The sequence below is a fragment of the Melospiza georgiana genome, chromosome Z (genome assembly GCF_028018845.1).
Source record: "Melospiza georgiana isolate bMelGeo1 chromosome Z, bMelGeo1.pri, whole genome shotgun sequence".
NCBI lineage: Eukaryota > Metazoa > Chordata > Aves > Passeriformes > Passerellidae > Melospiza > Melospiza georgiana.
In genome coordinates this window covers 82,967,545-82,980,564 of record NC_080465.1, presented here as the reverse complement: position 1 = coordinate 82,980,564, position 13,020 = coordinate 82,967,545, and the positions used below count along the sequence as shown (strand labels likewise).

Here is a 13,020-nt window from a genome sequence, read left to right as displayed (position 1 = left end):
GAGAGCGCTGCCCCGGTCCCGGGGCTCCGACCGCGGCGCTCCCCCGGGCCAGCCCCCGGCTGCAGGGGGGCCGCCCCGCTCCGCCTCGGGGGCCCCGGATGGCATCGCCCGGCGCCGTCTGGGGCTGGGGCTGGGGCCGGGGCCGGGGCCGGGGCCGGGGCCGGCGGGGAGGGGCGGGGCGGCCGGCGGGGGCCGGGGGATGCCCTGCCTCCCCCTCCGTGCCGAAGAGTGCGGGGGCCTCGCCTTCCCTCTCGCTTACCGCCCCCTGGCACTCCTCCCCCGCCCCAAGGAGGCCAGCCCGCCGGCGACACCGTGCCAGACTTGCCCGCGCCGCCCTGAGGCCGGGTGAGACCGCAGCGGCGCGGCGGAGCCCTGGGCCGGCAGCCTCATGCACCCGCCCGGCGCCCCGCTCGCCATGGCCGAGGGCGCCTTCTCGCTGGCCGCCCCGGCGGCGCGGAGCCCCGGCGGAAACCCGTCGAGGCTTCACAGCATCGAGGCTATCCTGGGGTTCACCAAGGAAGACGGGCTGCTGGGCGCCTTCCCGCCCGACGGCAGCGCCAAGGAGGCGGACCGGCGCGGGCCCCGGCACTGCCTGCCCAAGATGCCCGGAGAGCAGCCGCCGGCCGAGCCCCAGGGCCGCGCTGAGCGCTTCCAAGGTGAGCGCTGTGGACGAGCGCAGGGTGCCGGGGGGCGGACGGGTGGGCGCCGCTCCCCCGCGCCCCCGGGCAAGCCCCGCGGGGAGATCCCGTCGGTGACCCCCCGTCTTCCCCTCGCAGAGCCGTACTGTCCCGGCAGCGCCAGCCCCGAGCTGCCCGCTGGCAGCAGCGGCGAGGGGAAGCCGTCGGAAGAGGAACAGCCCAAGAAGAAACACCGGCGAAACCGCACCACCTTCACCACGTACCAGCTTCACGAGCTGGAGCGTGCCTTTGAGAAGTCCCATTACCCCGACGTGTACAGCCGCGAGGAGCTGGCCATGAAGGTCAATCTGCCCGAAGTCCGCGTCCAGGTAACGCCCGGCCCGGCTCCCCGCCACGGCCCGGCCCGACGCGCCTGGGCGGGCGCAGCCCCGCGGTCCCGGCGGCCGGAGCAGCCCGGGTGCGGCCGCGGGCCCGTGAGCGCAGCGGGGCCCCGCCGGAGCGCTGGGCAGGGCTGCCGCACGGCCGCGACCCGGCCCGGCCGGCGGGACAGCGCGGGGCTCGGGGCAGAGCTGCGTCCTGCAGCCGCCTCCTCGGTGCTGCTGCCGCCCTTTGAGCGGCGTGTCCCGGCCCGGGGCCGCTGAATCTGCTGTGTGCCAGGGCAGTGGCGGGTGGATGGGCGGGCCCGCTCCACTGCGGGACTGCTCTGCACCGAGCGCGGGGCTGTGGGTCGTGGAAGAACGCCCGAGCCCCCCAAATTCCCTTTTGCCCCAGCTCGGCAAAGTGCGTTTCCCTCACTCTGTTTTGCATGCACCGCTGCAGCCAGAGGTGAGCCTCTTTCTGCTGCCTGGGGCCTGGCTGATACAGCTCTGCTTGCAGGTTTGGTTTCAGAACAGAAGGGCTAAGTGGAGGCGGCAGGAGAAATTGGAGGTGACCTCCATGAAGCTGCAGGACTCGCCCATCCTCTCATTCAACCGCTCGCCGCAGGCAGCGCCCATGGGTCCTCTGAGCAGCAGCCTGCCCCTGGAGACGTGGCTCAGCCCGCCGGTGCCCAGCAGCACGGCCCTGCAGAGCCTGCCCGGCTTCGTGGCCTCGCCGCAGAGCCTGCCCGGCAGCTACACGCCACCGCCCTTCCTGAACTCTCCGGCGGTGACCCACGCGCTGCAGCCCCTGGGGGCCATGGGGCCGCCGCCGCCTTATCAGTGTGGGGCCACCTTTGTGGACAAGTTCCCTTTGGATGAGGCAGACCCGCGCAACACCAGCATTGCCGCCCTGCGGCTGAAGGCCAAGGAGCACATCCAGTCCATCGGCAAGCCCTGGCAGACAATCTGAACTCCCTCTCGGCACCTGGGAGAAAGCCATGGGGAAGGCGCATCCCAGAAGGTCTGAAGGACATCCTTACCCTGCTTTGGCTGCCACGGATGGATGGCCAGGCACAGGAGGGCTGTCCCTTACACTCGCCTTTCCCCTACGCCTTGACTTGCTTTTGTATTTTGTGGTCCTTTTAGTTCCCTTTTCCACAACCCCTGAAGAGTTAGGGGCCTGATCATAGCTTAGGAAAAACAGTTTCTTTTGCTCTCCCTCCTTGGCTGGATGCTTTAGTTGCAATAAAAGCTACAGTAGGGCAAAGAGCTATGTAAGGTGGCTGGGAGCTCAGGACTGTTGTACCTGGGGAGGGGGTTCTACTTTTACACCATTAAATGGTACCATCTGCATGGAGGTTGTGTATCATGTTTCTGAACCCAAACGGGCATCTTGGGCTGGAGCCTCTGCTCCGTGTGATGTACAGAGGGGTGGGAGATGCCTGGCTGTGGGCTCTTCTCTGTCCTCCATCAACAGAACCCTGCCCAAGCTGCCTGTGGCATTGGGGCCTGCATCCCCGTGATGGAGAGTGTGCCCAGATGGGAGTGGGCAGGGGGGGCTTAGAGCCCTTGCAGTCCTCGGGGCAGGCACACTACTCCCCCCATTGCCCTTGTGGAGCAGTGCCAGGCTCAGGTGGGCTCTGCAGGCCAGAGTCAGTGGCAGTGCTTGCCTCTGCAAAGAAGGGGAATGGCCGGACCCCCAGGGCTCCTGTCCCCTGCAGCCCAGCTGCCCACAGGGACACACAGACGGTCTCCGGTCGGGCACTGACACCCGGCTGGGGCCTGGCAGGCTCATCCTGCCCGCTCTGGCTGCCCAGCACAGCCCCTGGGGGCTGGCACAGAGCTGGGCCGTGCCCGCTCCCCTGCCCACCCAGTGCCCATCGCCCGGCTGCCCGAACTAAAACTGCGGCATCTTTATTTTTCATTATCTCCGTTACTGCCTGTAATGGGGCTGAGAAGCTGTAATGAAACACCCCTTCTCCTCTGCTGGGCATGGGGTGCTCTACACACTCGGGAGGTTGTGGCAATTAATGTTTCTCATTAGGGAAGAGAGAAGGATGCACAAGTGCCCTCATTGTGTCCTGGGGATGATTCAATGCAGACTGGGAGACCTCTCCTTTCACCATTTCCCACTCGTTGTGGCCAGACAAAGGCCGGCGTCTAATTATATTTTCACAATCTGTGCGTATCTTTTAAGAGTCCAGTCAGAAACAAGTATGTCAGCCTTGTTCAGCTTCACTTCAGAGAGCTTTTTAACCTCAGACAGCAGTTTCTAAACATCCCTTCATAGCTTTCTCCCCCATCTCCTCCATCTCCCCCATAGCAGCCCCCATCTATTGTATGGAGAGCTTCTTTTACAGATAATAGGAATGCATCTTGTTTTCAAACGCCTTTTCCTCTGTCCCCAGCCTCCCTGCAGATCCAACCTGCCTCTCTGGACCAGAGCACCAGTTCAGGACCCCCAGCTTCCCTGCCCTGAGCTGTGCTGGTCCAGGGCACGCAGGGAAGCCAAGTGGTTCCCCCTCAGTCTGGGGGGAATGAAGCCCTGCTGGGGGAGACTGTCCTGCTGCGCTCTGGACCTGACAGTTCTACTGTGTGTGCATTTGTGGTGGTGCCCACCCTTCCCTGCACACGTCTCTTTGCTTCCTTGGCACAGAGAGGAAGCGCTGCCAGGAAAAGAACTGCCGTTGCTGTCAGGACAAGGCAGGTATTTTGCTAACTTCTAGTAAAGACACCTGAAGGAGAACAAAAATTGGATTGCTTCAGTTTTTAGGTCTTATTCTAGTGGTCCTTTCACAGGCAAGCTTTGCTTGCATCACCAGTTGCAAGAAGACATGGCATTTTTGGTGGCTGCAAGAGAAGAATTTCTCTTGGTGTGCTTGAGAAGTGCCTGCATAGCCTGGTTTGTGTCAGCAGGAGACACACACTAATGAGTGACTGCACAGGCTCTGCACACTCTTCCTTCTCAGGGCAGGAACAATCTCACTTGTCATTACTTGGCTACAGGCCAGCTGTGGCTCTGAAGCTGGAAACCCTCCTGCAGGTAAGCACATTAAATTGCTGCCCTAAAGTTCTCACCTGTCCTTATTGCTCATGGTTAATAAGCAACTCCCCAAGATTTCAATAGTGCTTTCCCATATTTTGGCACTACTACCCTCCCTTTCTCTTACCTATAGTTCTTCTGTATCCTGTAAAGCCGTTGGAAAGAAGCCCTCTAATTCCTGATCGGCTGTCAGCAGCGCTGATGCTTGGTTACTTGAGATAGTCAGAGACTGGCAGTAGATAAAACCACAATGACAGGGCAGCAGAAGGAGCAGCTGAAGATACCTGCTCACTTTTAATAAGGTCCTGATCCAGCACCTGCAAACAAATAAAGATTATGGCAAGATACGGTGGTTGTTCTTTTATTGGCATATTGAACTAGTCTTACACCTTGTACAGGTGAACCCTGTAAGTGGATCGACTTGGTCCGTGTCTCTCAAGGAAAGCTGGGAGTTTATTGCTAAAATGAATATTTTACCAGCTACACAGAAGTGGGCAAATAAAGAGACAGAGGCATATGCAAACGCATCTTTCTTCTAGCCTGTCTAGTTTTCTGTGTTCCTACACTTTCTTTCAAATTGTCCCATTCCATTTTAAAAGCCCATTTGTTCATTTTGTTGTAAATATCTTCTCCTCCTTAATTGGGTGCTGAGTCTAATAATCCTGCCTCGGCTTGTTAACTGTACAATACCAGTCAGAGTTAATGACCCATTAGCGATTAATTCCTTAAACAGCATCTAATTGCTCACTGTAAAACCTTTTCTTAAAACTGGATTAAATCATCTAGATCCTTAACCACTTCTTTACTCTAACTTTGCTAAGGCTATTAGCATGGCCTTCTGAGTGGTCTGTTTCTTCTTTTGCTTAAACTGTATTAGCAACATAGTATTTTTAGTGTCCATACTTGACTTCTTTTCAACATCTGAAGGTGGAATAAGGAAGAATAACACAGAAAAAAGACTACCAGAGAATGAGTAATTATGAAGAAAATGCCATGATGGAATTTGTTCTCAAGAGTGTATTCTGGTCTCCCTTCCTTCTCTCTATCCCTGCTCAAAATCCTACCCATGTTCAAGAAAACCAGCAGATAGCTGAGCTCTTTAATTTTGACTTGAGGTTCAGCTCATTGGCTTCCCGGCGGAGCAGGACTGTCTCTGTGCGCAGGAGGGACCCTCAGTCTCTGCTGGGTGGCTCGGAAGCTGTCATTCCCTCCGGAGCAGCAGGCTGGCTGCCGTGTGTGCTGCTGCCAGTGGAGCTCACAGCCCCTGTGACATGAAAACACACGTTGCTCAGCCATAGTTTGAATTTCTGGTAGTAGCTGCTGGCGTTGAGGGCAATACTGTTGCCTTCCTCTGCACAGAGAGTTGAACGATCTTGTTTCCATCTGCCCTGGCTACATCTGACAGGCGTTTCAATTATGGACATTCAGTTTCTTACTATTGCAACATCTCGAGTAGCAGCTCAAAGCTCCTGGTTTCCTTTCCTCATCTCTAGGGACGCACTATGAACAGGCATTAATTCAAGTGCGTTCTCTTCAGCTACAGTGTTTTAGCTTCTCTCTTCTATGCAGGCAGCCGTCCTCCTTTGTCGCTGCTATAAACCTTGGGACTTCCCTCAGTAGTTTGTCAGCCACAGTGTACCCACCCGCAAAATTCTAGCATTGGAGAAAATAGTGGAACAAAAGAAAACCAAAAAAACCCCAAACAAACAATGAAACAAAACCCCCCAAACAAACAAAAATCTAAAACTCCAAACGAACAACACCCCCCACAAAACAAAAACAAACAAAACTAAACCAAACAAAAAACCAACAACCAACCAAAAAAAAAAAAAAAAAACAAAAACAAAAAACCACAAAACCACAAAAAAACTACAAAAAAAAGTGAAACCAAAAGCTCGTTGGACCAGGACGCTGACATTACCAGTCTCTCTAGTAAAATTAATACTGGTGTCTCCTCTCTGAGCATCTCTGTGTTCTGCCAAGGCCTTATGTCAAAACTGGCTGACATTTGGCAGTCATCCCTCTGTCATATGACACTTCTGCCCCATAACGATTGGGATTGCGGAGCCGGGCATTGTGGTGCGACTGAGATACGGCAAACAGCCGCAGCCACGGGGCTCACCTGGCACCGGAGCGCACCGGGACACCCTGCAAGGCCGGGGCTCGGCGGGTCCCGGGCTCCCCGGAGCGCTCCCCTCACGGCCGGCGCTCGGCCGGCGTCACGGCACAGCCGGTCCCGGGCTCCCCGGAGCGCTCCCCTCATGGCCGGGTCTCGGCCGGCGTCACGGCACAGCCGGTCCCGGGCTCACCGGAGCGCTCCCCTCATGGCCGGGTCTCGGCCGGTGTCACGGCACAGCCGGTCCCAGGCTCACCGGAGCGCTCCCCTCATGGCCAGGTCTCGGCCGGTGTCAGGGCACAGCCGGTCCCAGGCTCACCGGAGCGCTCCCCTCATGGCCGGGTCTCGGCCGGTGTCAGGGCACAGCCGGTCTCAGGGCACAGCCCATCCCGGGGCTCCCCAGAGCCCTCCCCTCATGGCCGGGGCTCAGCCGGTCCCGGGGCTCAGCCGGTCTCGGGCTCACCGGAGCGCTCCCCTCACGGCCGGCGCTCAGCCAGTCTCAGGGCACAGCCGGTCCCAGGCTCCCCGGAGCGCTCCCCTCACGGCCGAGCCTCAGCGGGTCCCAGGCTCCCCTCACGGCCGAGCCTCAGCCGGTCCCGGGGCTCTGCCCGTCTCAGGCTCACCGGAGCGTTCTCCTCACGGCCGGGGCTCGGCCGGCATCAGGCTCACCGGAGCGCTCCCCTCACGGCCGGGGCTCGGCCGGCATCAGGCTTAGCCGGTCCCGGGGCACAGCCGGTCTCGGGCTCCCCGGAGCGCTCCCCTCACGGCCGGGCAGAGGGCGCCCTCTGGCGGACGCGGCAGGAGCAGGCTGTCGGGCCCGTCCCGGGCCGGGTTCCGTCCCGGGCACGGCGGAGCTGCCGCAGAGGGCCGGGGCACACACAGGGCACGGCGTCACCCCCCGGGCACACACCGGGCACGGCGGAGCTGCCGCAGCGGGCCGGGGCACACACAGGGCACGGTGTCACCCCCCGGGCACACACCGGGCACGGCGGAGCTGCCGCAGCGGGCCGGGGCACACACAGGGCACGGTGTCACCCCCCGGGCACACACCGGGCACGGGGGCTCCCGGCAGAGCGGCTCAAAGTACAAGGCGCGCGCTGGCCCGGGGAAGGCGGTGGCCTTTGCTACTGGCTTTTACACAGCGAATTTCGCTGCTTAACTCAAATAAAAGCTGCTTAACTCAAATAAAATTCGTCTTTTTCTTGGTACTATTTATTGTGAATGCTGCAATGTCATGTAGTTTCAAACTAAGAGATTAAATGATTCGATAGGTAAGTCACATAATTAATTGGAAGACCCTTCCGTAACAATTATATATGTATATATATCAAAGCCATTCAAATGAGAAAATGCAACCTTGAAAATGAAGTAGAGGATTTAGTCCTTGCTGAACCATACAAGAATATGTGTATTTAAGTACTTTACACAAAGGAATTCTTGTGTACAGAAAAGTGACCGTGTTGATTATCTGATACAATCAAGTGCTTGTGAAATATAGTCTCTTACAGAAAGTATTCAATTTCTTCATGATTTAGCGATCTTCTTTCAGCTTGGAGTGCTCTCTTTCATATTCACAACTTGAAGCAGATAGTCCATCATCTAAAAAAAGGAAAATATATTAGTTATAGACCAGTCCTGGAAAAAGTAATTCACTAAGATAATAAACCTTCTATAAGTTAATAAACCTAATAGATAACTGCTCTGTGCATTCACATAACAAACATATTCCTAATAATCTTTCTGAAACAGACCCCATTTGTCTTGGTTAGTGTAATAAGCAACTGCCAAAGTAGGAGGAAAGTCATTCTCCCAGATAATTCTGTGTGCCATCTCATTTATATCCTGTCTCATTAGTGTGAAAAAGCCAACTAATAGAAACAATTTAAAGTTTATTTTCCAACTTACTTTTGCACTTAGTCCAACTTGCAGGAGAGATTTGCCTCCCCTTTAACTACATTAACCGTAATTTATTCACAGAATAAAGAGCAGGCAAGGCATTTACTGAAAATAAAATAACACAGGTGCACCACCCTAAGTCAAATCCCAAGAAGTATTGGGCTCACCTCTTCCATTTTCTGACTATTTGTGTGTTACAGCTATTTCCCTCCTCTGAGTGAGTCCTTTAGAAATAATTCTTTTATTCTTAAGAAATGTGCAGCCCAGTGTGAGCATCAGTGGTGATGCACTGGATGATTTGGGCTAATAAGAGAGACCCTGAGCTGAGTTACCTGAGGTACTCATCTGTGTTTACTTCTAGCTTTGGGGCTTCCTGATCCTAAATTTAAAATTCAAGCTTTACATTAAATCAGGTAAATTTGAAAGCATCCGTGAAGCAAAGTTGTTGGAGTCAGTTTGTTGCAGCACAGGCAGCGTTTGCCGTGTGCAGCAGGAGGAGCACAGGGCTGCAGGCAGGGCAGGCTCCTCGCGGCTGGCATCTCTCATGGACAGTGCAGGGGAACTGCAGCCCTCGGAGGGCACGTGCTCCTGGCACAGACATTGCAGAAGCTGGCAGCAGGGCTCATCATTTACCTGCTTTGGTCACATTTAGTGTCTCAGTCCAACAGGCCACTGCACAGGGAACAGTAACCCGCTGCAAATCTGCTATCTGGTTCCTCCGAGAAAAAGTTTCTGTTCCAAACTCACATGAAATATGCCTGGAAAAGTATTTCATGCCGAGGACAAATTTTCTGGACATGCTGTGCCATCATCCTCAGCTTCCTGTAGCTGGCAATCCTCTCCCGTGCGTGGACACCTTCCACAGCTGGGGTACAGCAGCACCTTACCCCAAGGTGTTACCTAACCAAAGTCTGTGCACATGAAGCCCCTCATGGCCTGAAAAATCTACACAAAACTGGCCCAAAGGCCAGTTATGCGTTTGTACCACTATGCACACTACAGGGAATGTCCCATTCCCTATATCAGAGATCCACCTTTATAAATAAGGCCTCTTTTGTCCAAAATAACTTTAAAATGAAAAATAATTTTAATTATTTAAATGTTTAGGAAACTATCGTGGCCCTCAAAAGAGTAAAGCATATTCCTTTTGATCTTCATGTTTTCTTCATCTAGAAGGAAGATCTCAGAAATACCTTAAATTTCAGGTGCTTTCTTGAAGCCAAGGGGAAAACAGGACATCATATCCTGTCTAGGCTGTGTATCATCAGATGGTCGTGTCCAACAACATGAAAGCACAGTTACAGATCCTTTAATTAGATTTAGCTTCAGGGTGGAGACAAAGAAACTGTTGAATGATGGGCATCAAAGGTTCTATGGCCAAATGAACTTGTAGAGGTTCTGCAAGTTGTCCTCTATCTTAGTCACAGGAAAAACATGAGCTGGTTTCTAATAATCCTTGCAGAAATCTGGATGCTTAAGGCAATAACCTGATTACTCCATAAGGATGTCCGATGTCTGACCACAGAAATGTGGATGTTAATTTACGGTGGAAATACACACATATGGGTATGATTCAACTTATTGGAGGCAACTTCCAAGCAGGATTTATTGACAGATACTTTTAGAAGTCAGAACATTTCCCTCTTTACATTAAATAATGGAATTTGTTCATTTAATTTGATTACAAAGCTGCACACTGCAGAACCGAAGATGGAATAAATAGTTTTGCTTTTAGATAGTATTAATAACCAGTTACTATGATGCATCACTATCACAGAGCTACAGCCAGAAAGAAACCTGTGGGCAGCATTCATATCGCTGTGTGAGAGACTTAAATCATAGCTTAATTTAAAGGGTGCATTTTTGCCCACATTCAAATAAAAGCCTAAGTAGTCACTGATTTGATTGCACCAGGATTTCAGGAGGGAAACAAGGCTGAAGTTAGCCCAGGAATATTAATGACATCATATTGCAGTAGAATACGGGAAGGAAAAATTCTTCCCATTGATATCTTTAAGAGGATGTATTAATCTTTTTATTCCATTTCATGGTCACCCAAAAGAATTCTGAAGCTTTATCACCATGACTGTGGCTGAGGTATTATAAGGAAAGGAATTTTCTTGTGGATCCTGTGATTTACATTAGACCCCAACTACTTTCTGTAAAACCTCACTGTTATCCTTCCCAGTGTATTTTACAGGATTTCCCAAAACAATAGGGATTAATCTGTTCCAAAACCTTGTTGTCTTGTGCAACAGCACTAGGAAGCACATCAGCTTCAGGGATGAGGAGGGGCAGCTTATCAGTAACCCCAGACTCCTTTAGCAAACCCAGGAATGACCACAGCAATAGCCAGCCCCATGGGCTGGAGAAAAGGCAAAGGAAACAGGGACAAAGCTGGGACCAGAAAACAATCTGCAGCCCTGTGGCTTTACTTAGCTCAAGGCAGAACATCCTCAGTGTGATGGGCTTCCTCCTGCCCTCACACTTGCCTTTCACCCCAGCTTGGCTTTGCTGGGCAATATGTGCCGCTAATGTGAGAAAAGAAAAAGAAAAAGAAAAAGAAAAAGAAAAAGAAAAAGAAAAAGAAAAAGAAAAAGAAAAAGAAAAAGAAAAAGAAAAAGAAAAAGAAAAAGAAAAAGAAAAAGAAAAAGAAAAAGAAAAAGAAAAAGAAAAAGAAAAAGAAAAAGAATGGCCCAACCAAGCAGCTGGAAGGGAACCCAGGCACTAAAATCTGCCGAATGCATGCCGTGTTTGTGCCCACTAGCAAATGAAGTCACTGAAAATACAATCGGTGAGTGACAATCTGCAATCAAGAGAAGAGTCTTATTGTACTGAATGTCTAATACATGAGATGTGTTTCTGCTGCTTTTCTGAACAATCCACCAGTCAGAGGAAGCTGATATGATTCTGTAAACCAAAACCTGAACACATGGATTTTCTTTACAGGATTTATCTTACTTACATGTTTCCAACTGCTATTGTCATCTGTCTCCCAGGTGTTCCTGGTGTACCAGGGGAGCCCTCCTTTTGAAAAGTGACCACTTTTATTTTCATTCCTTTCCAGCAGCCTTAGCAAATATTTTGAGATTTCTTCCCATCGCAGATACTCTTCCAGCTGCTTGATATTTTCAGGTAATGCTGAAAATGGTGTCTTGTTTTCTTCTTCAAAATCATAAGGAAAATCTCCAGTGCTTTTTTTCCCCATTAAATGTCCTGTAACAACAATTAAAGTAGCACAAAATTAACCAAAACGGGTAAAAATTTGATTGTTCAAACATCAGTGGGACCGCTACTGACTGAGGGAAGGGAAGGGAAGGGAAGGGAAGGGAAGGGAAGGGAAGGGAAGGGAAGGGAAGGGAAGGGAAGGGAAGGGAAGGGAAGGGAAGGGAAGGGAAGGGAAGGGAAGGGAAGGGAAGGGAAGGGAAGGGAAGGGAAGGGAAGGGAAGGGAAGGGAAGGGGGTAGATAGTTGTAGCACTACTGGGAGTGAAGATTTTGTCAGTGTCATAGGGTACTATTAATTTCTTCTGTCTCTTATACAAGTTACATGGTCAGAGAAAACGTGGCTGAGAGAGGAGCAGCGATTACCAAGCGCTTTGTCTGGAGATAGAGAGAGGCTATTGGTCAGATTCGCTGGAATAAAAGCGGACGGAGAAGGTGAGGGTTAAGACTTACCCTGCCTCGGCACGGGACGCGGGAACCGCGCGTTCGGTGCCTTTGCAGGAGTTGAACCGCACTTACCCACAGCCCAGTGGCTGCCGCGGGGGTAGATCTTGGTGAGCGCGGGGGTCCCGCCGGGCTGCAGGGGCGCCGCTCCGCCCCGCGCCGTCAGCAGCGCCAGCAGCGCCAGCAGCGGCAGCGCCGCGGGCCGCCCGCCGCGCATCCTGCCCCGCTCGGTGCCGCCCGTGCCGCCCGAGCCGCGCTGCGCTCCGGCTCCGGCTCCGCCAGGGCTCCGCGGCGCCGCCCGAGCCGCCCCCCATTTATCCGGGGCCGGCCCGCGCGGGCGAGCGGAGCGCCGCGCCTGGCGCCTCCTCACGGGGCCGCTCCCGCCCCGCGGGGGGAGCGAGGCGGTGCCGGGGGGAGCGAGGCGGTGCCGGGCCCGCGGGGGGAGCGAGGCGGTGCCGGGGGGAGCGAGGCGGTGCCGGTGCCGGGGGGAGCGAGGCGGTCCCGGTGCCGGGGACAGCGAGGCGGTGCCGGTGCCGGGGACAGCGAGGCGGTGCCGGTGCCGGCCCGGGCGGCGCGGGGGGCCGCTCTCGCTCCCGCCTCCCTTGGCAACACGGGCGCGTCCCGCCAGTCCGCGCTCCCCGCTCCGCTCGCCGGCGCTGGGGGCGGCCCGGGCGCCTCGGGGCACCGGAGCTCCTCGGAGAGCGCACCCGGGAGCTGCAGGGGGCGACGCCACCGCCGCCCTGCGGGACCGCGCCGTGCGCGCTTCGGTCCGGCCGCACCTGGGGCAAAGGGCCTCCCTGTCCCTCGCTGGAACAAAGAGCTTGTCTTAATTCCCAGTTTCACCCAAATGTCCTGTCACAAGTGACAGTAAAGTGGATGCGCCATTTACAGGACTTTCTGCTTTCCCTGCACAGGGACCCTGTAAACTTTGAAGCCCTTGAAGCACCTGGAACTGGCCAGCTTTGTAGTAAATGTATGAAAAGAATTCCAGCCTGAAGAGGCAGCGCAGGGAAAAGACAGAGACAGTACATCCCTGAAAAGGCCCTGAAGTGGAACACTTACAGTGGTTTCACTGGAGTGAAGGTGGCTGAGCAACGATAAGATATGAAGCCCTGATGTGCTGTTTGTCACCCAGGAGAACAGCAGGGACAGGATGAAGCCACGTGTAATGTGATGATTTTGCTGTCTAGAGAACTGTGTCAGGAACTGGGATACACAGAGAGCAGAGCTGACTGAAAGGAACTTGCCAGCTCCTCCAGCTAGCCCCACACGACTGGAACTGAACTATCCCTACTGGAAAC

At 54.1% G+C, this 13,020-nt stretch overlaps 2 protein-coding genes across 2 annotated transcripts; one reads left to right on the top strand and one right to left on the bottom strand.

Moving 5' to 3' along the window:
* The first annotated feature begins 388 nt into the window (after positions 1-388).
* Positions 389-1,967, top strand: RAX (retina and anterior neural fold homeobox). Its single transcript, XM_058044277.1, is given in 4 exon segments — positions 389-576; positions 578-638; positions 743-1,006; positions 1,515-1,967. Coding segments are annotated over 4 exon segments (966 nt in total).
* Positions 1,968-7,346: 5,379 nt separating this feature from the next.
* GRP (gastrin releasing peptide) lies at positions 7,347-11,936 on the bottom strand. The gene is made up of 3 exons (XM_058044199.1): positions 11,795-11,936; positions 11,018-11,268; positions 7,347-7,755 (listed from the first exon to the last, which is right to left on the bottom strand). Exons 1-3 carry the CDS (start codon positions 11,934-11,936, stop codon positions 7,702-7,704), a joined length of 447 nt encoding a protein of 148 aa, XP_057900182.1. The 3' UTR covers positions 7,347-7,701.
* Positions 11,937-13,020: the final 1,084 nt, after the last annotated feature.

What these genes read in the sequence shown, in the direction of transcription:
- GRP (XM_058044199.1), bottom strand. Translation starts at nt 11,936, where the DNA reads ATGCGCGGCGGGCGGCCCGCGGCGCTGCCGCTGCTGGCGCTGCTGGCG. An exon ending in CGGCAGCCACTGGGCTGTGG is followed by an intron (nt 11,269 to 11,794) that starts GTAAGTGCGGTT and finishes TTGTTGTTACAG; the next exon opens with GACATTTAATGGGGAAAAAA. An exon ending in ACAATAGCAGTTGGAAACAT is followed by an intron (nt 7,756 to 11,017) that starts GTAAGTAAGATA and finishes TCCTTTTTTTAG; the next exon opens with ATGATGGACTATCTGCTTCA.